The sequence below is a fragment of the Carassius auratus genome, chromosome 31, assembly GCF_003368295.1.
Source record: "Carassius auratus strain Wakin chromosome 31, ASM336829v1, whole genome shotgun sequence".
NCBI lineage: Eukaryota > Metazoa > Chordata > Actinopteri > Cypriniformes > Cyprinidae > Carassius > Carassius auratus.
The window spans coordinates 17,545,281-17,569,952 of NC_039273.1; the positions used below are offsets into that span (position 1 = coordinate 17,545,281).

The 24,672-nt window shown below is 36.6% G+C and overlaps 1 protein-coding gene across 1 annotated transcript in view; it reads right to left on the reverse strand.

The window, feature by feature from the left end:
• Positions 1 to 22,276, reverse strand: part of plxnb1b (plexin b1b) — a 55,393-nt gene extending 33,117 nt beyond the window's left edge. Inside the window, exons 1-3 of the mRNA XM_026213945.1 lie at positions 21,953 to 22,276; positions 1,579 to 1,650; positions 183 to 1,329 (exon numbers count right to left, since the gene is read on the reverse strand). Of these exons, the coding sequence (XP_026069730.1) occupies positions 183 to 1,319 (1,137 nt within the window). The 5' untranslated portion in view covers positions 1,320 to 1,329; positions 1,579 to 1,650; positions 21,953 to 22,276. The remainder of the gene's footprint in view (positions 1 to 182; positions 1,330 to 1,578; positions 1,651 to 21,952) is intronic.
• Between the last annotated feature and the right edge of the window lie 2,396 nt (positions 22,277 to 24,672).

Genomic DNA, 24,672 nt, shown 5'->3' on the forward strand with positions numbered 1-24,672 from the left:
GGTCAAAAGAGACACATTGCCATATTACACCTAGTAGTAAAATGGATTTCCAGTGAACAGTTGTGATCGGGAAGGGTATGTTCTATCATTTTTAGACTGCGTTTCTCTAAAGAAAATGCTTTTAAGTTTGTAACAGTGGGACTTGGAAGCTTCACAACTGTTGTCTGAAGCAGTAAACTCACCGCTGGAAGATTGGCACAGTTTGATTTGACTTCATACTCGATGTATGCAACCTCCTGTCCATCTACACGACCCATTTCAGTGTAGCACAGATCTCTTGTAGCACTGATACGTTTATCCACTTGCTCAAGTGAAAACACACATACTGCGGACTCTTCGTTTGGCCGACTGGAAGAAGCGTAATGGCTCGAAAACACCCCCAAAAGGACCTCTTGTCCCAAACCAGCTGTGCTTTCTTTCCCCAAACCCTCATCTGACTTTGGGAGACCTACATGTAGAGCTTGTAGAAGGTTATACTTCTTTCCTCCAGCTGAACGACAGCTTAACGGAACTTCTACATATGAATAATATGCGATATCATCCAAACACATACGGGAAACATATGTGCGATATTCTCTCGATGGTGATTGTAAGTCCCTCCGATAGAACATGAAGTAGACATATGAGCGATGGGTAAATGATGTTATAAAATGGTGGTCATACTCAGAAAGCCTCCCAGCCACCGCTAACTTTGAAGTTTCTTCATATGAGAAAACAGGCTCCATAACTAAGTTTCGAGTAGATATTGGTGGTTGGCTGTTTGTGTAACCCCGCCCCACAAACAGCACTGGCTGTTGTTTCCCACGGCCTCTTGTGAGCGCCACAAGTCCTACTGTTGAGACATCGGGGTCATTAGCCGCCACATACTGCGTATCCACAGGCCTCTCTGCAGAGAAAAGCACTTTCCCCACTGAATCCAAACTTCGTTTCTGACATATTCCTTGATAAACACTTCCACAACTGATGAGCTCCTGACTATAAGGATCCACGAGTAGTAGCTTGTTGTGGTTATTGGTCAGTTTTGCCTGTGGGCAGTTTGTGTCACTAATTGGGGGCAGGCAGTCACGGCTATCTATCACAGGCCCCGTCTCTTCCTCTGCCTCAAGCTGAAGGTCGAAAGAAAGCTGGTAAAGCCGATCACGGGCACCTAAATAGACCCGACCCAATTTAGGATCAGGATGCAAAGCCAGGTGCTCGAAGTAGGTGTCATTGCGCAAGAAAGTGGGGTGATGGCTGGAAGAAGCAGAGCTCTGGGTGACCACGCAACAACACAATATGGAGAAAAGAGAAGAGAACACACACACCATCCCAGGTGGCATGTCAACTAATCTGAGAGCAAAGAGAGAAAGAGGATAAAAGAGAAAGAAAAAACAGTGAAAACTACGTCATAATAACAACCCCAATTATTTAATCATCAGTGTAAATATTGAAAATGTTATTAAAACAACACAAATCAAGAAATGATGCCACATGTGTCATGTCACAGCATGTCACAATATAAAAATGACAAATTAACGTTTCATTTACTGTAATCAGAGAAAGAGCAAAACAGAGAGATTGTTGAAAAAAGTTTCTTACCAGGGTTTGATCTGCAGGGGCGACGTGCATACACACAAAACACAATCAAATACACGTCCCCATCGGCTAAACCTATAACACAAACAGGAAGAGAGAGCATGGTTTAAAAAAAAAAAAACACCTGGTTCCACTTAATAAGTGTCCCTAATACCTGTGTACTTACATAGTAACTAGATGTGTACTAGTAGGAAACCACAATTTAAGTACACATTGGAACATAGTATCTACAGCGCAAACAAACAAACCACTGAATGGTATGTGTAAATACAAATGTTACAGTTTATATTAGATTTATCACGTAATTACTCTGTTACACAGCTGCGGCCAGTAAGTTAGGCTTTACATATAAATTGTGGTTGGTGCCCAGAATGTTCACTTTATATTAAGTGGACAGTACCTGAGGAGTTACTATGTAAGTACACTGGTATTAGACCTTTTAATCATGATAACTGATCTCTTGCTAATTTGGTTTTTCAAACAAGTTACCAGATTTGATGAAAATTATCTGGATTAAGCTGTCCGAGATTACTTAGTGTTTATGTTCTCAAAACCACAATTAGTAATGCAGTGATTGGATGGTGGCAGGACAGCAACATAACGACATCATATAATTAAGATCAAGAAAACAGCTTAGCAAGCAAAATGACAAATAAAGTTCTAATACATCAAATGTGTAACATTTTTTTTTTAATGACTGACAATTATTTTTCACCATTTTAAAAATTATTTACAGGCTTACAATAGTATTTTAATTAGCAATTGATTTAATTTTTAAGCATATTTGTTATACGTGAACGAATAAATTAAAGTTAATATCCATCTTAAGACATGACAAACTGTTTAAATTAACTGTGCATCATAAAAGCAACTCTCCATGCTATTGAAATTCATCACCAGCCTTGACTAATTCATTAAATGTAAAAATGATTTCATTACATCAAATACTTGAAAATAATAATATTAAATTCCTTAAATACACCGTTTGCGGGACGTTTGAGAACATAAAATGTTGCCCTGTGTAATTTTTTCAATATAACTAGTATTAATTTCTCATTCAGTGTTTTGAAAAATACTGCTGTCACATTTGAACAGAACTAAGCTTAACTGCTTTTTAATGCTGAAATATTTTCCCTAATCGCTATATAATTTGCAAAGACAGCAAGGCTTTTGAAATTAACTTTAAGTGAACTTAATAAATCCAAATCCTATAAGATGACTTGTTCTTTTATTTTGAAATACATTTAAAAAAGTCTGAAAGCATTAAAAGAAATGAAAGGTGTTCCTATCCAGATTTTGAGTCGATCACCGATTGTTGATCACAGGAAACAGTATCTGCCAATGCGATACCGATCTTTTTGAAGCCTTCTTTTTATCAAGTAGTTATTTATAGTGGTGGAAGGGATGAATTTTCTAGATATTTTTCAAAGAAAAAATAATTATCTCACCTACGTTTTTGATCATGCAGTGCATTTTTGTTTTTACAATGGGGCAATTGTTGCACAACAGCTTACACATAGCAAAGGCCTGATTTTGTGAGCTGTATCTGAGTGGGCCTTATGTGTGTGCGCTTTAAGTTCAGATGAGTACCCATCTCTAGAAGAGGGCAGTTTGGTTGTGATTTCTCTTTTTTTAACTTCAGTTAGTGTGTAATGTTGCGTTTAGAACATAAAAAATGTCTGTAAAGTAACGAAGTTCAATCAATGTCAAGAGAGATTTTCTTTTCAAGAAATCATTGTTTAATGACTACAAAAAAAGGCTGATACAACAAGCAGGGTTGCCAGGTTTTCACAACAAAACCCGCCCAATAGATACTCAATACTATCCCAATCGAGTTTCGGTGGGGGTTCCCCCAGTAATCGCGTTCCAGGGGTTAAAATTCACATTCCAATGGCTAAATATCACATTATTGGAGTCGCTTCAACCCACGGACATGAAAAACAACCCACGGCAACAGTGTTAAAGTAGCCCAATTCCACGTAAAATCTGCGGACTTGGCCACACTGACAACGAGCTTCTTCCCTGGTTTGTGACATCACTAACCCTTTTTTTTTTACGCAGCTACACATAATGGTAATGGGGGCATGATGTTTCTGGACAACTTGCACTAACCAATCTGAGCCTTATTGAGTAATTCTGAGGGAGGGGTTTCATAGAAGCAGGAACTCAACAGACTATTTTGACGAGAATGGAAACAGTGTACAATAAAGTTGAAATATGTGAAAATAATGTATATATATATATATATATATATATATATATATATATATATATATATATATATATATATATATATAGATAGATAGTCATTTATCATAGAGCTCATACAACAAATGATAGAAAGTTATTCTTTACATTCAATCTTATAATTTATGAGATTCAGTTGGCTATTTACAACAAAGTATATATTGTTTTATCCTGTTAACATTGGTTTGCTTGTGTACATTTACTTGTACATTCACTTATTAGAAATAGCATAGTAAAACATTAATCATTAATGCCCTAAAATATTATATTTTACCTGATGTTTTCAGAAAAAGCTCTGTATAAAATTATATAACCACGTCTGACATAAAGCTAATAAAAATCAGCATTTAACTAAATACTTTGCATATTTACACAAAAGGGAACTTTGGAAATGAGAACAATAAATGGGAAACTGATCTGACCAATTAAACAATCATTTGACATTTAGTGGCAGAAAAAACAAAACGATGCAACAAGAACAAGACTATTCAATTTCACACTGCAGGAAAATGTGGCCTAATTTTTTTCCATGACAGTGTGAACAGCACAAACTAGGGCTGCATGATATTGGGAAAAAAAATGACATTGCGATATTTTATTTTTCTGCAATTTATATTGCGTTATGAAATCAAATCAAACAAAATGGCATGAGCACACTTACATTCTCATTTTAAATGATTTAAACATCAGAGTATTATTTAAATTAGAGTAAATTATTTGTTTGTAACTTTAGGATATGGTTTGAATTGTTAACATATTAACTAACATGAACTTACCATGAGCAATACCTTTGTTACTATATTTTTTAATCTTTGTTTATCTTAGTTTATAAAAACACAGCTGTTCCTAGTTTGGTAATGTTACTTCACAGTGCATTAACTATGTTATTAAATACTGTACAACTTTTGATTTCAACAATGAAGGCTATAGCCTAAATGTTGAAATTAACAATGTTGTAGAAGTGCAGTTTAGTAATAGTAAATGTTAAATAATGAAGTTAAATAGTTTAATAAATAGAACATTATTTTAAAGTGTTACAGATTTTTTTTATACACCAATTCAGACGTCTCGTGAGTTCAGTGTTGGTCAGATCAGTTGTTTAAACCATTCATTAAATTGATTCGGTTCAAAGGAATCAATAGTTCGCAAATCAGACGTGTACAGCATGCATTGTATAATTATCTCTGCAGTTTAGGAAATCGCACAAGATTTGACAACACAGAAAACATGTCATCAAAGAATTATATTTTATTTTTTCGTCACCATCGTGTCAATTGATTTTGATTAATATGCGCGAGGGAGAGAGCAAGACAGCGCTTGTGTTGTTTGAAGACACGCACGCACCCACGCGCGCGCACTCCCTCTCTCTCTCTCTCTCTCTCTCTCTCTCTCTCGTGCTCTCTCTCTCTCTCGTGCTCTCTCTCTCTCTCGTGCTCTCTCTCTCTCTCGTGCTCTCTCTCTCTCTGGTGCTCTCTCTGCTCGTTCTTATATACGCTCTGTTAAACTGACAGGACTTAAACTGTGCAATTAATCTGCGAATCATATTCGGCAAGGGCCGGGGAGCAGCTGCCCGTACAATTAATAAATAACGGATCAACTCACCAGCCTACATCGCACATCCTGCGATGTGACAATCGCGGATTCGTACATCGCGATATCGATGCTTAAACGACACATCGTGCAGCCCTAGCACAAACCACATGGAATCTGATCTTTTGGATTTTGGATTCTGATTTGGGCCATTTCCATATGCAATCCTAAATCTGATGTGTGAGATGTGTTGCAACTAAACCTCAGTCTGAACGGTCATATCAAAATTCATCAAATTGGAGCTATCACTCCAATTTATACTCCAGTAGTTCTTTCATCACTCTCTGAATATGACAGACAGTTCACAGGTGTAAACACAAGCTAAACTTCTGGGTTTAACTTTGTACCATAAAAATTTCTCCTGCTCATGAATTCGCTGGTTTCCACAGTAAATCACCTTATAAATAAAACTTGTAAATGTTTACTTCAGTGGCCTCCATGTTTACTTCTGTATGACAGCATGTTTCATGCCATCTTGTTAACGTTCTTTTGTCCATGCAGGTTCCGTTCAGGACCATCATTTGTTCACAATGGAACAGCCATACAAAAAATCTGATCTCATCAATAAATTGTAATTGGGCACTAATGCTTGCAGTGTGAAAACAAGTGAAATGACATACAGCCAAGTATGGTGACCCATACTCAGAATTCGTGATCTGCATTTAACCCATCCAAAGTGCACACACAGCAGTGAACACACACAAACCGTGAATACACACCCGGAGCAGTGGGCAGTAATTTATGCTGCAGCGCCTGGGGAGCAGTTGGGGGTTCAGTGCCTTGCTCAAGGGCACCTCAGTCATGGTATTGCCGGTCCGAGATTCGAACCCACAACACTAGGGTTAGAAGTCAAACTCTCTAACCACTAGGCCACAACTTCCCGGTGGGCTGTAAAGGCCGTAAAAGGCTGTATACATCAAAGTCCACAAGGCTACTTTCAGCACAGTTATACTCTAAGCAAGGAGTTTTGAAAACACAAAATGTCTAAAATGAGTACTCTGTCTTAAATCTCTAGGAAACATCTGCTAGACTCTGCAAAGAGATAGGAGGACAAGTATAATAGTTATATCTTTTCCTGTCAGATAAACATTCATTAAAGGTCAACGTGAAATGGGGTTCACCCATATTTTACTTACTAATCTGATATATTCCAGACTGAAAAAAGAAATACAACATGAGAAAGAAAAACATACTACAAACTTAAATTCTTAAACTTAAACTCTTGTTTAAGAGGTATTAAAATGTATTAGAAAAGTAAAACAAAACACATACAGATTTTATGTTCACTCTAAGGAGAAAAAGAACACAACACATGGGAGAGAGAACAGCCCAGTCTTCTAATACTAACAGCAACTCAAACTCAAATTATTTGATCCTCTGGCCAAAAACATGTACACACTTGCCCAACACACCTCTAGGATGACATACACGCTCAAGTCCTTAAAGGGGTCATATGATACAATTTAAACTTTTCCTTTCTCTTTGGAGTGTTGCAAGCTCTTGGTGCATAAAGAAGATGTGTAAAGTTGCAAAGACTAAAGTCTCAAATCAAAAGAGGTATTCTTTATCAATGTTAAGACTCTGCCATTAAAAAAGCATCATATGACCCCTATAAAACAAAACCTCAATTTAACATTGATGTCCCGCTGTCCATTATCCTAAAACGATCTACTTTAAAGGTATATTAGGTGATCTTGGAAAATGCTTACATTAGCCTGAAGGCACTGAAAGCAAATGTCCTTCATCCACCCCCCACCCCTGCAATCACCGTCCAAAGCCACGCCCCCTGAACGCATTTACGCTCACACACCAGAATACCAGAGACAACATTGCTACAATAAGCGGTTCCCAATTCTAGTCCATGTTCCGAAGTGAACCCCTGCTCAGGGAGTAGGGCGCAATGTACATGGTGTAGGGATCATATCGATCAAAAACAGTTCATTCATGTAGCTCACTTCTGACAAGTTGGTCATCTGAATCAGGTGTGTTAACCAAGCGAGACATGTGAAAAATGTGCACGAGGACTGAAATTGGAAACCGCTGGGCTACATCATGTGTCATTCACCAGCGAGTAATTTTAAAAGTACAACAATACCAGGAAGGAAGAGCGGGTTGTTGATGTTTGTCTGCCATTCTAGCTTTGTCTGCACAGCGTGCATGAATGTGTTGATGACGTATCCTGTCTGCGCCAACATGGTGGGCAGAGGTATACAGACAACTACATTGATAAGCAAGTAGGAAAGCCATTTAAAACTCTCGGACAGAGTGTTTTGATTGGATGTACATTTCTTGGTCCTTCGACTTGCACAGAATATATACCGTAAATCCTCAAATAAAAGCCGGGGCCTTTATTTACCTGAACTGCAGAAGGTAACAGGCTTTTATTTGAAGCAGGCTTTTATTAGAGGCAGGCCTTTATTTCTAATTCCATCTGTTTAATAAATAATTGTTTTAAATTAATAGCGATAGCATTCCAGTGGACAGAGATCATAACATTAGCACAGAATCAGTTCAGAATCAATCACCAAAAGAATCAGTTCGGTTCAGACGCGCTCTGTGTCAGTCTGCTTCACGCTGAATCACGCATGCACATTATCATCAGTTCCTCGGTTCTCGAATCGGACGCATCGAACAGAAACGTTTCTCGGTTCAGTGTACTGGTGATCCGAAAATCGATGCAACCAGTTCTTTACTCGAGAACGAAAAACGCTCCTGCGTTTATCATAAAAAAATTTTAAAAGCTTAAATAATATAATGTCATCTGTTTTTTTTTTTTTTTTTTTTTTTTACATTTCACAGATGGGAACATCTAAAAAATAAAGTGGAAGAGACTTCACACACACACACACACACATTTATTTAACTATCCAAATGGGGTCATGTCCATTTATTTATTTTGTTGTTTTATTTACAACTAGTTATAAATACTGTAACCTAACCCACTCCCTAACCATAACAGAAAACGTTTGCCATTTTTACAATCAATCAATCAATAATTTATTATCATTATTATTTTATTATTAATGGATTATTATTTTATAATACATTATTATTTTACAAACAAGGACATCTTGAAATGGAGGATTTGTCAGCTTTAGCTCACTTCCTGGTACAAATTTGTCCCCAAAATATAGTTAAAGGGATACTCCACCGCAAAATAAATTTTTTGTCATTAATCACTTACCCCCATGTCATTCCCCACACACAATTCAAGATATTCTGGATGAAAACTGGGAGGCTTGTGACTGCCAAGTAAATTACACTGTCAAGGTCCAGAAAAGTATGAAAAGCATTGTCCGAATAGTTCATCTGCCATCGGTGGATCAACCGTAACTTTATGAAGCGACGAAAAAACATTTTGTACGTGAAGAAAACAAAAATAAAAACTTTACTCAACAATTCATCTCAATTCATGTCTCTCCACATCACTGTAGCCTCATTTTGGAGAATATGAGCTGAACGCATGCAGTGTACGCTCTTCTGAGTCAGCCGCACCACAAGGATATGTTTTCTACATGTATTTACACTTTGATTTGAAAGAAAACAGCACATCCGTGTGGCGCGGCTGTCACAGAAGAGTGTACACTGCCAGCATTCAGCTCATATTCTCCAAAATATCCTTAATTGTGTTCCAAAGATGAACAAAGCTTTTACAGAATTGGATTGACATGGGGGTAAGTGATTAATAATTAATTAATGAGTGATCCTTGAATAGCTAAATATTAACACAGACAAAGGCCACGCCAATGTGTGCACCTTTGAACCTGAAACACCGAACTCCGGGCTAATGATGATGTTGTTATATGAAGAAATAAACAAAACAAATGTAAGCCTTTAGAAGACTTGGAATGTAGTGCACAGCTTTTAGGGACTGCTTCTTGTAGCTTTTCAGACATGGTCACCATGTCCTGTCACTGCACAGAAAAGAGAGCTGGAACATTACTCAAGGCTTCCCTTTTGTGTTTCACAGAGACAATAATATCGTACAGTTTTGAAAGAAAATGTTCTAATCTCTCCACTGAATTTTATGATGAGGTCACATTTGCCTTTGCTCACTCTAAGTTACATGATTAACATCCCTTACTACTAACAACTTTCCCACCACATTAAAACAGTCCTTAGTAACTGCACTGTTCAAAAACCCACCACTTCACCCTACCGCAAGAGTGAGTACAGATAAAGTAGTAAACTTAAGCTTAATCATCATCATTTCGTCTCTTCCACCCCCCCCCCCCCCCCAAAAAAATAAAAATAAAAATCAGCATCAAATTCATCCTAAAGTGCTGGTTCCAGCTAAACCCAAAATTTAGTCAGCAGTCAAAGAGGCACCATTAGGCTGCATACGGACCCTCAATTTATCAGGACAAAGTTAAAATTTATTAATTCAATATGAATAAATACCGGATTCCCATTCAGACACCAGCAAAAACATAATTCCAGAAACTGATAAATATTACAGTTATTCTTTATAAAGTTCCATCATAGAGTTTCTTTTTTCTTAAAAGACAGAAATAAAATAAAAAGTAAAAAGAATAGCCTACAAAATTAACTTGTGAACTTTTAGACAAATGAGAGCAAAAGTGGACAAGTGTGTGGACCATGGAATGCAGCAACCACTGAATCAGCAGTAGAGGAAGTGGTCATCTATACATCAGATTCACCATCTATTACCCCAAAGATTCAGAAATGCCAGAAATGCCACCACTGAATGAAGGAGTTGCCCATACAGAACAAGTGTTCATCCAACCTCTGAAAAAACTATTAAAAGTCTTGCCAACTAACCTCAAGAAAACCACCTCCATAGGCAAGGGGGAAGGTGAGGGGCAAGGCTGCAAAGGTAAAAGTGTACCTTTCTGCGCCAACAATAAAATCAGAAACAGATTAACTGCAGCTGTTGAATGCTTAAGAACTACCACAATCTTGCTGCAGTGGCTCAAAATATTCTCGGCAACAAGTAGGCCTATTCCTTCAGTGGGAGTATTTAGTGCGGTGGACACCCTTTCACCTCACTGTTCAAACCTTAAATCAGAAAAAAGTAAACATGGTTACATTTTTGCATTCAACAAAATTATACCAGTCAGAAAATATGTTCTGATTCTTTATTATTGTTCTTTAGTTGTGTTATTTTAAACTATAACCTGTTTGAAAAGGACTATGCCAGTTTTTTATTTGTAAGTTTTACAAGTAATGAAATAGTTTGACTGTTCATAAGTGAAATTTTAACACTTATTTGAATCTTAACACACTAACTGACAGTTAAAGCCCATTCACACCAAGGATGATAACTTTAACTATAAAGATATAGTTTTAAAGATCATTCTAAATGTATAGCACTTTCCACACCACAACCAGTCTCAGCCTTTGATGTCACGCCTATGGACTGAAGGTCTGATGCATAGAGTACACAAAAGTGGAAGCACTTCAGAAGTTTCGAAGTCGCCATTGGATTGGTTGAATTATACAGGATTTCCGGGAGATGTGTGTCATGTTATTTATCTTTTCACCTGGAAACAAAGATGACAAACCCCCTCACGAAAGAAGGAAGCCATCGTATTTACAACTGTGATGACAAGCGCTTATCAGGATCAACTTAACGCTGGATTCTCAAAAGTATGTGAAATATTTAAAGTTCTCGGCAAGGAATCTTTCAAATAAGAGTTTTAGACATATAAACACTCTGTTATTGGCAACATTTCCACACTCCGAAATGTGATGCTGAACTGAAACAAACTGTGATTGGTTGTTTGACATGTCGATCAAACTGCCTCATGGGCAGGCGTTGGCCAATGAAAGCGGCCATGGATTCCAGACCTTCAGCCGTCAGTCTGAAGGTCTGGCTACACGAGGCTACACCACAACTAAAATGCCACAGAGAAACAAAATGTTTGGAATCACAACTGAAGAACGATAACGTCTGTTTTAAATAGCTTAAGCAGTTATAGCGGCAGGCACTAAAATGCAGTGCACCTATAATAAACAGAACATCATTGTGTATTTGTAACGCAATTCAATAACTGTGATTATACTTTATACCAAGAGATTCAGAAATTATTGTTATATTAAAATTTGACACAGTCACATGCCTACACTGAAATCTGAATGGGAAACTGTGCATGTTCATTGCCACCGAGGCAATCTATTAGCAGAAAAACTGCAGACCCTGGGCTACATGGGTCAACAAGATCATTCAGGCTCGTAGCCAGAAGAGCGAGTTCCACCAGCTGCAGCCCGTACAGGAACCACAGTTGAGTGAACTCTAGTTCCAATGTACTTTGGGCTAGAGAAGACTCTTTGACTACAGCAGCTTTGTAAAAATCACACACTATACACTGACTTTGGTCTCTCTGTAGTCTTTTCTCAACTTTGTTGTGTTCGTGGTTATGACCACATTGAGTCTGTAGTGTTCACTGTTGCTTAGAACCAAACTAGCATCTTAAATATTCAGGATTCACAACTGCATTTTGGTGAACCAGTGCTTTGTGAACATTCTGAACAACATAAACCAAAACAGACAATTATTATGTTGTTGTACATAACCATGTAAAGGACTGCAAATTGCTTCATTTAATTCTAGGATATCCAGCAATCATAAATGGCTAAATGACTAAACTTTTATAGGGTCAAGTGCTGACAAGTTGAGTCAAGTTGTTCACACCTCCGAGTTGGTTCAAGACTCATGAAATGTTCAAAGAAAGCTGTGGAAAGGTGGGAGGGAAGAGGAAGAGGGGAGAGGATGGGAAGAAGAAGGGGATCAAGCACAACCCACAACACAACAAAAGCACACTCATTACAGTGATGAATGAACATTAAAATGGGAGTGGAGACAAAGACAAAGGAGCTGGGGCACTTTGCTATATCATTCAGGACAAATGCATAAACATGTGACAGGACAATACAACCGTTTGTAAACTGGACTGGATAATTTGGGTCAGAGTCACTTACAGCACCCAGAACAACCATAAAAACAGAACAGGGACAAATTCAGAGATTTATGAATATATGTCTTTGGTGCCAAAATAGTTTGTTGCTAATCTTTAAAGATTAAATCCCAAATGCCTCCCTTAAGAAACATAAAGCAAACAACTATTATAACACTCCCAATTATTAATAAAGTCTATTTTAACATTCAAGTACTTACTAAGTAGGGCTGTGCGATTAATCAGAATCGTAATAAAATTGCGATTTGAGCGTGAGATTTCTAAATCGCTTTATTGCACGATTTTCCGCAGTATGCTATGCGAACCAATCAGGATACAGCGCGAGAACAGCACAGACTTGGCATATGCCTAATTCAATGATCACACACTCTGTGATGCGTAGCCTTTTTTTTCGAGTCCATGTTAATGGATCAGTACGTTCACACTGCACGCGGTAAAAGATGAGAACAGAAAAGGTTAGAAATAGAAAGGTGCGAAAATATTTATTATTATGCGGATGAGTACAGAGAGAGTTGTGAGTGCAGAGGACACTGGTTGAGCGAGGGGAGACACGTTTTAAGGCAGCATGTATCTGAGCCTTATACAGTCTATGTTTTGAGCACGCGCGTCTGGTTTTATCTACAGACCAAAGGAAATCTGCATGCGAGCGGAAAGATTATTTTAATGTGCTTTCGCGTTACAATAATGTGCTCTCATTGCTGCTTCTGAACCGCGTACACATAACTTACTGTATACGCACTGCAGACGGAGTGAGTGTGAACCTGTATAATGTATAACAAGTCAATTTCATCATAATTTTAGGCACCGCTACAATGAGCTCTATGACCAATGTATGGCAAAAAATAAAAAAAAATCCCTGGACACGGGTTTTATTTTATTTTATAATTATTATTATTTGACTTATATTTTGACTTATGTCTGTTCTTAGAGACATGTTACAACTTTTTGATAAAGCTCTCATTGGTTTTCTTTTGGAAATATGTTTCAAATTTATACTGAATGCATTTATGACTGTAAAGCTTGTCTTTGTTTGTCAAAATCGTGATTAAAATTGAAATCGCAAAATTGATGAAAAAATCGTGAAAGGTTTTTTTGTCCATATCGCACAGCCCTATTACTAAGCTGTAATTAGGAGGAATAATTTTCTAAAGCCCCCCTTTCACCCTATTTTCATCACTTTTAACAGCAGTACTGAACAAAACACGTATTGGCTTAATACATCTGTGCATTCGTATTTTAATTTTAATTTTTCATCTTTATATTGTTTCTATCTGAATAAGCCACTGCATTCATGATCAAGTACTGCTGTTATTTCCATAAATGCAGTTCAACTGAAAAAATGAAATGGAATGAGCGTGAATAAATGGTGTTGGTTCATGTTTGAAGCACTAGACTACATCCAGAGAAAGCTTAAAAATATAGCTAGGAAAGCTTTACTTGAATTTTTATAGTTGATTTCACTTTCTTTGTTGATTTCATTTCTTTTCGAATAATTCTATAACCTTATTGCCTAATTTACCAGTACGTGTTAAACACAGTTAAAACTTCACATAACTTAACACACATAACTTCCTCAATTACCGATGCATGGGGCTCCATAACCAAAAGATTCAAAGCTTTCCAATTTCAGTAATTTGCTGCTATAATGGTATGTATGCAGGATTCTTTTAAATTGTTTGGGTTGGTTATGCTGTCCATGTCCACACAGGCTTGGACTCTGAATATTGCTGCATGCAGCTGTATTTCACTTTATTGTGCTCAATTGTTGCACACCCTGTTTACCCATGGCACACCCAAAGCCTTGTCCCTGGCTATGCTCCTGCTTTTATGAGTTGTTTTTTTTATAAGCTTAACAATCCCGGTTTACTGTATGCTTTCAGTATTTTAAAAAGAGCAGTGTGTTAAACTTTTGTGTTTGCAAATAAAAACGTTCAGAATGAATAAAGGGTGAGCGAATGATGAAAGAATTCACATTTTAACTAGTGAACTATCCTTTTAGGAAAGCTTATCTTTTATAATCTCTTCATAAGAATTTAATGAGATCATAATGCCAAAGGAAAGGGCGAATATAGGTAAAGTGGGACAACTGGTAAAGCTTAGTCATTATTCTTCCATTACTAAAACAGTTCACCTTAATTGCTGGTCCCCACTGACTTGCATATTATGGAAATAAACAAACACTATGCAAGTCAATGGGAACCAACAACTGAAGTCAACTATCCTTTTAAGTAAAATATTATTTGACATTGATATAACCATTTGTATCATGTTTTTTAAAAGCAGAAATAATGGCAACGCACTTCAACACGTCTCTATAATGCTTATCCATTTCTCAGTATAGTTTTTCTCTATGCAATTCAGCAGCAGGAGAGAAGTGCTTTTCTGTCCTTTGTTTATGCCACCAGTAGCAGGGCATGTTTGATGAATGATCAAAAACTATAGATAATGTGCTCTGAACAAATGAGACAAAAGTTGAACTGTTTATTTCTAAACCTAAAAATAGTCTTTGGCTAACAGGAGATCCAAACAGTAATGCAGGAATGGAAGCATTATGGTTTGAGGCCAGACAGGCCCTGAGGAAATTACAGACTCAACCAAGCATTCCACAGTGTACCAAAGCATTTAAGAATATAAGGCCATCTAAGAGGATCTTGTACAAACACTGAAACAAGTCCACAAAAGAATGTCTAAAGCAACATGAAATGGTCATTTCATAATCCTTTAAAAGCAAGGCCCACTTTTGAAACCAAAAATTATATCGGCCATCATTAAGGCCTGGATAGTCTGCAGGTTTGTGTTATATGCAACAAATGTATCCTTATGTAACAGCTACGAAAGAGACAGCGAGAGAGTGAATGTGTGTGTATGTGTGTGTGTGTGTGTGTGAAGGTGGGTGGGGGTTTGTTCCCACTAATTCAGCACTGGGAGAAAAAGAAAAGAGGGGTAGTTCCCAGGACAACCAGAGACCCACCAGAGCTTTCCAACAAGAGGCAAATGATTGCCAAGGAACTCCACTAACTGTACGGAGTTATTCACACATTTTCCTGAATGCATGCTTGCTTACACAATCAGTGAACATCAACTCTTTTCTACTCTGAATAAACATTAAATATAGAATGCATCTTTTGTCGATATTGCCTCCACAGCATCAAAGGGGCTATTGTAGTATGGATCTACATATATTCCATATATAAAAGGCATTTCATATCTGCAATAGACAAAGAGCCAACAAAACTCTTGCACTTTTAACAGATCAAGAATGCTATTACTTGCAACACTGCATCAGAGAATAAAAAAGGAGAGAGATCTTTATTAAAGCTCTAATGGGCAAGAAGGTCTGGTCCAACATTCATGTTCCCTTCACCATGGCAACTCCTTTTCCCAGGATAGAGACAATCTCAAGGGTAGGAGTGTTTATGAGTGTCCCAGGAAGAGTTTTGAGGAGTTCTGTGTGACTGCATCAGTGGGACTGAAATTACCTTGGTTTAGATTTTGGTTCATCTTTCTGAATTACTGCTATTAAAAGTGAAGTTAGTATCTGAATTTAGAAATGTACTAAATTACAGATGATTTTTTTTGTCCTGATGTATTCATGTTATTCATGCCCAGACAACGCATAGAAGTTTAAAATGTAAAAGAAAAACATTAATAAAACAACAGGTTTTTTTAAACCATTGTCTTCTGGCAATACTACATTTTCTACATTTATCTGCTAACTGTCAAGTAACAAGGAACGCATAACACGTTAAATTAAATGCATGTTGATTAATATCTATATACAATAACAAGGTTTTTTTTTATTAAATACTAATGCACGTTACTAACTCCAGCATGTTCAAGCACTCATTCACATATTCAACAGTCACTCACTCATTCACCCCTCCCCTACACCCTCCATCTGCAACTCTCCTCCTTTCTCCAATTCCCCCTCTTTTCACTGACCTTTTAAATCTCCACTCCAACAAAAGAGACAAAGGGGACTGGACGGCTTTCTCCCTTTCCCCCCTGCTGAAGGGGAACAAACACACATACACAAGACTACAGTCCTTCATTCCACAGAGACACAGGCCCAAAGTAGATGCACTGATTTGCACCAGTATATCACTGTATATCTCTCAATTTCTTCATCACTATTTGCTATCTCTGTTATTAGTTTGTTTCTCACCATTTAGAAGCCCTAGGAAAGATCCCTATTGGTATTAGCTGTATTAAATAAAAAATAAAAGTCTATGAAACCAAAACTTTGATGCATCAAAAAGTTATTGGAAAAGTAATCCATATGAATCGAGAGGTTTAACAAAATTCTTCTGAAAAGTCATGATCTCATCATATGATGAACGTGCCTGTGTGACACGAGAACAAACTTCATTGGTTCTCTCATGTCAAATAAGTACATCTGAGCTTTCGTATACCATATTTGAAATGCTGTATAATGCTGTATGTATTTGATCAATATTTATTGCAAATAAAGTGACTGCATCTCTTCAGAAGACTTGAATTAAACCACTCGATTCATAGAGATTACTTTTACGATGTCTTAATGTACTTTTTCAAGCTTAAAAAATGTTACACAGACAGTCAATGGATGAAAAAAAGGTGATAAGAGAATATAAAAAATATCATAATTTGTGTTGCTAAATGGCACCTGCAAAATGACGGACTGACTGGCACATCAAAAGCTGGCTAAAGAAAGAAGTGGACTGTGAGCACTTTTTATTTTATTGTTTACAGAGCCTTGGGCTGCCACAGAGATGGCGTTATATCTCTTGACATTTATTTCCATGTTATGATTTAAGGACATAAAGACTTAGCAACCCTAACAACACCTAGTAATTGTCCAGAACAACCAGCTAGAACCTCCTAGTGATGCTTAGCAGCCAGCCAAAACAGCTTAGCAACTAACTATAACACCCTGAAAACCAAATAGCAAAGTATTTCATCCATATTTTAGCAAAAAAAAATTGTGCATGGTTATATATGCCATCTCACTATATGAAGACACTCCACTAGAAATTCATCTCCAGAGCTGGTGATAGTTGACTTCACAAACATTTCACCATTTCATTTGCTAAAAACTAGCATTATACATTATCATTATACATAAAAATCCTAATAAATTATTGTGTTTTATGAATTCAATCGATTAGAACTGCTTCTGTATTATTTAAATTCAATTAAACCATTAAAAGGGAATCCAGAAATTTTTTAACAGAAACCACTGTATTTGGGAAAAATAAAACATACAAAAAATTGTAGGGTCTTAAAAACAACAAATGTTATGTTTCATAATTTCAATCAATTAGACATGCTGTTTGGTTACTACAATTTCAATTTAACTATTAAAACGGAATGTAGAAAAGTTCAAATGGAATCCAGAAAAGCCCTTCAAGACCTCATCCTGCGCACCTCATTGTCCTAAGGCTCCAAATGTAACCCATGACACTGTATATGGGGAATGTCAAAAACCACAGAAGTGAACCAGTGATGACCCATGTGAGGCCCAGTTAGGGCTGTGAGATATGGTAAAAATATCTAATTGCGATTGCAATCTGATTTGCGATTTTAAATTTGCTAAGTCAAGCTTCACCTCAGTATTGTCAATAATGTGCAGCACAGTACGAGTATAATTACCCTGCTGAAAAAAAAAACCCAGAAATTCTTACAGTTTCCATCAATCAATTTCAAATTTCCTTTTTGTTTTTGGCATTATTCCAATAGGAATTGCTGTTGTTCTATTAGTTGCCATCTGCCAGATTACATCTCGCCAATAGAATCCATCAAATAGACACCATTATAGATTAGCCAGGCGTGAGTCAATGCAAGTTGCACGCGTGCGTCAAGCCTCATCCATACTGCCAGATGTGCTCTTGGAGATTTGCGGTGCAGAGTCAAGCAAGAATATAACAGAGCGTAATGAAACAGGCTGCGTGAATGTGGCAAGTGTGAATGGCTCGTCCGATTAGCAAATCGTAATGTCTCAAATCACGATTGCGATTCAATTTCGATTAATCACACAGCCCTAGGTCCAGCCATATCTCGGCACCATAAAATTGTCTTATTAAGGCTACATTTACACGACAATGATGTAGTAAAAAATGTAAAACTATACACGTACATGACATTTGCACGGAAACGATAACAGTGGCATTTTCAAAACCTTGCACTTTGAAACACATTTTCAAAATATGTGTTTTCAATCCCCAAAAAGCTGTTGTCTTGTAAACGAATAGGCAAAATGCATAAAAGGTTTCCAGATTTTGGCTGAAAACGTTGTCGTGTAAACGGCCCTTAGAAGTCCTGTATGAACTTTAAACTAGGCTTTGTTAAATTCGAGTTTAATCTTATGCTGGGTACACACCAAAAGACAATCGGGCTGATTTTGGGCCGATTTCCCCCCTTCTGACAATCCTAGCTATGACCTGATTATTTTGATGGTTCTACAGATTATTTTATCAGATTTTCCCTTGGTGTGAGGTATGTTAAGAGTGTCCGAACCTGATCGGAAAAATGTCGGAGCCACCCCGATCGCAAATCGAAAATATTCTACATGTTTAATATTTATGATCAGAAATCCTGATGTGTGGGGGGGGGAACCCTGAGGACAAACACTCGCACGCTCTGGAGATTTATCACGTGAAAGGAAACAATATCCAATCAGAAAGCGAGATGTTGGAAGATGGAAGCAGTCATGGTGCAGCACAAAGTGAAACTGATGTGGACAGCAGAGATGGAGGATCAGCTTATTGATTTGTGGCAACAGCACGAACGTTTATAACAACGTGTTGTGTATAAAATCCTTCCAAACACTATCATTGCAATTTCTTCCTGCATATCGTCTGCCATGCTTTTTCTGAAGTCTCGCGAGATTTTGTGAGATTTCCTGTGTTCACAGTCGAGACTGTGTGGTGTGCTGTCTTTGTCACATAATGGCACACCACACACTATAGGAGCAAAATGGTTAAATCTAGGATTTTTTCATCCTCATGTTTGTGGTCTATCACATTTTGAAAATCATAAGATGTAAAAAATATTTTGGTGTGTACCTAGCATTAATGTTTTTAGCAAATGAGAGTCACTGCAATTCATTCAAAAACAGTATGCAATTATTGAACATAAAGGTCTGGAGTTTACTGTCTGGAGATTCTGAATTGTATGGTCCTTGATATCATGTGTCTGTTAGATGAGAGCACTGCAGAAGTAGACTGAAAGAAACTCAACATTCACAAACACAGTAGCTAGAATTTAAAACCCTGATGAAAAGGCTCAGCTAACTGTTGAAAAGATGCAATATACTCTGTGTTGCGCACACACAATATCTCTTCTTTTTGTGCTCTTAACTTTTCATTATGGTGCGAGGGTTCACCTATGGCTCAAGAAAGAGGTTTTGCAGTAAAGCACACCATCATCTGTAAAGCACCCACGATATGCATAAAATGTGCCGCTCTGCATTGGAGCCTTTCATACAGTTTTTGCAATGAAAGATAACTAAAGCTAAACTGGGTCACTTCTCTGTTTGAAAATAGCAATTTAAATAACAACTGTTGGGACGGATTTCCTAGTAAACTGCATACTATTATCATCTGTCTGTCTATGTTTAAAATAAGATCATATAATTTCTTTTTAATTCTTTATTTAAATGGAATTGTAAATCCAACCCCCCAAAAGAGCATGCTATTATTTTCTGATGAAATTAAGAATAGCAAAGGCAAAGCACAACTCGTAATTCCCCAAAAAGTTCCCCTACAAGCACCTTGCTTCAACCAGGAGAGAACCTAAAGTTATAAAATGCAGCTTTAATATTTAGCCTAGAATTGTTTTATTGAATGTATAATATCTGTTGTCCTAGTAAACCACACATTGTTTATACAGTGTATATATTTATGTAGGACTATTTTACAATATAATACATTTTGTTACATTAAATATCATTTATGTAATATTGTATGTTTTCTCTTCATTTATAATGTAGCAGTGTGTAGTTAGCAATATTCTGATATGAAAAAATAACACTATGGATCAGTATTGTCAGATACTGTAATTTTTTTACCGAAAGATTGGGTTATGACATTTTAGTTAAACACTATGTGGTAAGAATAAAAAGTACAAAATCCATACATTGATGAATCATTCCCGATAAAACCAATAACAAGACTTTACTAATTTGATAGAGTGAATCTTAATTTCATGCCAGATTTAGTTTAAATTGTCTTAAATACTATGATATAAAGTTTATCACCCTTTTTGTTTGGTCTATATCGACCACCCACCCCAAAACCACAAATAATTCACCAATGCAGAACGGAAGTCCTGTCACTTACACACCCTAATGTTGTTCCAAAACCAAAAGAGTTTCTCTTCTGGGGAACAAACTATGGTTATATTTTAAGAATATTGTTATTTGAGGTGTTCTTATAATTACAGTGAAAGGGGGCTCATGTCATATATTCCAAGTCTTCCTATCGCTTTGTGTGACATTAAATTTCAGTCATTATTCACTATTCGCAGATTTTTCCAAGAACTGGTTATCCTGGCAACCACCTGTTGAGGCGTGATTGCAATAAACCAAAAAATTTTTAATTAGGTTTGGAGTCTGTTTACACCTGTATTTAACACCATCTACTTGTGAACAGATCTGCTGAGATGAATGTTAATGCCAAATTTAAAGAGGATGCATAACACCTCTGTGGTTAGAAGAAGTGTTATCCTCAAGCTTTTTTATTATTGTTTTTTTTTTCAGATTGTCAAAACAGATATGATGCTTTAGCACCACCGAATAGACCACTATGTGGTCTAAAAAATAAAAATAAAAAATAAAAATAAAAAAATAAAAAAAACACTATGTGTAGCAGCAAATATGTCCAGACACTAGATACAAAAATAATTATATATTGTCCTGATAAATTAATTAATTATTTTACAAGATCATTGTTTCATAAGACAAAATCTCTTCCCTGGTGTGAGTAGGTGCATAGGAATGCACTGTTTTGGTTTTTTTTTTTTTTTAATACATTACCTTTTAATTTGTGGTAAATATGCCTCTTACTAAATGCTAATGCTAATTATTTTTTTATTTTTTTTTACAATAAATACAATTAAATCAACGTTAGATAATGCATATTTTCATCACATCAAATCACTTGTTCATTTACATACAATAGTACATATCTTTGCATTACACCTCTAAACAAAATTGCATCTTCAAAAACAAATGTATTTTAGCAATCAAGTAAATTAAATTGTATTCCAAAAAATTATTTGCTTGTATTCTGCATTTTTACCAATAGTAAATTCATGGACTGCCTTAAATCCATTTCGAGAACAGGACACCAAACAATACTTTTAATCCACGATTCGTATAATCAAAAGGACATCTACGACTTAAAGTCCTTGAAGAGTTTCATGGGTTTTGGGTCCCATTAGACCATAGCTAACTTACTTTGTTTAAATCCCATTCACAACCGGAACTCTAAAACAAATTACCTTAACTTCAACATGAATATAACTAACGTTACACGGTTTACGAATTTATACACTAACGTTACTCTACTGTAAAACATGTACATAAGCATGACCACAAGCGCACACATGTGTAATTCACTTACCTTGTCTCCGCGTTACTCGGCTTTTGTGTTTGGGAAAAGTTTATCCAACTTGGAAGATTTATGAACAACGCAAATTCGCACGCTGGCCACAGAGTCCACTGTGTGATTCACTCGGTGTAAGGTACACAAAAAATAATTATTAAAAAATAAAAAATAAAACAACATTGATAATTATGACATTCCGATTATTTTTGTTTACATAGGGTAGTCGCTTAATTTGTAGTTAAAACTGGTGTCCATTTAAAAATAAGTACTTTGCAATTTACTGGCCCTTTCACAGTCGGCATATCGCGCTGCAACAGCTTTTCAAAGTGACGAGGTTTCGTATAAAGAGAAGATTCATTAGAAGGGAAACTAACGAAAAGCATCGGTTCCATGAAAGGCGACCCGGAAGTAGTTCTAATTGGTCAAAAACGTTGAGGACGCCATTCGTTTTCTTTTTCAGCTCCAGTGTTCCAAAGAGTATGTTGAACATTTTTGGGTCAAGCCTGGGCCTAGTGCTCCCAGTTTTGACAACACTTTTCACTGACTTTGTCTATTCATGTTGTTGCTTTTAAAAAAAGGATAGAACTCTGATCTCTTTACCTGCTTCTGTACGTTTTTGGAATAATAGATTCAGTGATATAGAATGGAGTTCTTCTTAAAAAAAATATTCTGCAACAAAGTTGTAAAAGGGTAACAAAATCATTATGTGTTGTTGATAATTGATAACCAGAACACTATAAGCTTGCATAATGTACAGTATATTTCCCAACTCCACATTTGGTCAACACATTTTGTATTAAATGTGATCAAATCACTTTATGGCTATCAGAATTCTGCCTATACTTATAAAAGCAAACTTGTTACACATGCAAGGTTAATTAGAGATGTGAAGTAAAGTGATAGTGACGTGAAGCCAATTATGGTGTCCCATACTCAGAATTTGCACTCTGCATTAAACCCATACAAGTGCAAACACACAACAGTAAGTAGTGAAGACATACACCGTGAACACACATCTGGAGCAGTGGGCAGATGTGCTACAGCACCCGGGGAGCATTTGAGGGTTCGGTCACAGTGCCTTGCTAAAGGGTCTCACCTCAGATGTAGTATTGAAGGTGGAAGAGAGCACTGGTTATTCGTTCCCTCCACCTAATTTCTGCCAGTATCAAGACTAGAACCTGCAACCTTTGAGTTACAAGTCAAACTCTCAAACATTAGGCCAAGACTGCCCCAAATTAATTAATATCAGGAATTTACCTTTGATCACTTTTTGATCTGTTCGATCTGAATTGAGCTCCATAAACAAACACATCTGCCTGTAACTGTCAAGTAATTTAAAAAACTTGTTTGATTTTTTGTTCGAGTCCTTACAGTCTTCGCCACTTGCTATAGATGCAGGAGTGACAAAATAGTTCAGGATCAACATTTATTTGAGGAAGATGAAGGAATCACAGAGAATTACATATCACACAGCTATCAAAGCAGAAAGTCCATGATTGATTTCAACTTAATACAGAGACAGCGGAAAACAGACACACTGAATGCCTGTAACACTTGTCATATTTCCTGTGGCTCAACTATATAAGTGGGTGTGAAGACAACAAGTGTGTGTAGATTTTATTATGTCCTTATGTAACAGACAACTAAATTTAGTAATGCTTCTATTTAAGAGATTTAAAAAAGCAGTTGCACATTTTTTTTTAAAATACACTTATCTCTGCAACAGTAAAATCTGCAGCACTTTACATTTTACTACCAGTGCCTAATTAATTGACCTTACACTTGAAAGTTGGCACTGGAAAATGGATATAGGATAAAACGTTTTAAAAACGTAATGATAAAAACACATCTAAAAAAAAAGAATAATACAAATAAATAACTTTATTAAACTTCCAATGGGGCTTTGTGATGTAAGTGGGTTTTTAAAAACAAATAATTGCAAGAAGTGTAGTGAAAAGAGAAAGGGAGAGCAACTATTAACATTAAGAAATCTTTTAAATCCATGGTAAGCACATCTCTTTCTTGAACAATAATCATTTGTTTAGGTCGGCATGCAAATCACAGAGGAATTATATGTAACAATGACTGATGAAAATCTAGTTCCACTTCCAATTGTTATGGCCTTCCCTTGTCAGCTTCTTCTTTTCGTTTGTTTTGCTGTAAATTAATCAACAATGCTAAACTGCCCATGATGTAGGCTAAACCACCGGGAAATTCTCATTCATTCTCATTTACATTAATTCAATTTTTTATTAGTATCGCAATACTACAATTACAAAAAAATTATTATAATTATACATATACCATAACCGTTATGGCAGCAGTAACACAATAAATAATATATTATAGTGTTACCAATAATTCACCATAATTGCACCCTAACTGTGGAGATAACCATATTGACAAGACTGTTCCAGTCGTTGGACCACTAGTCATCGCTTACTTCGCATGAGCGCCCACTACTGGCGGAACTCATGCAATGATTTTAAAAAGAAGAATCTTGGATTTTCACTCCTGTTCCTGGAGATCCACCTTTCTGCAAAGTGTAGCTCAAACCCTAATCACACACCTGAATCAGCTAAGAGCTTCAGGAGTACTTGATATTTACCGATCAGAGGGAGAAAGGGAGACATTTATACAGCATTCAGAAAGAAGTGATAGCTAAAACGTACAGTAGTCTGAATCTCCGTCCACATGAAAACTCAAACGCACGCAGGCTATGATGCACTGTCACG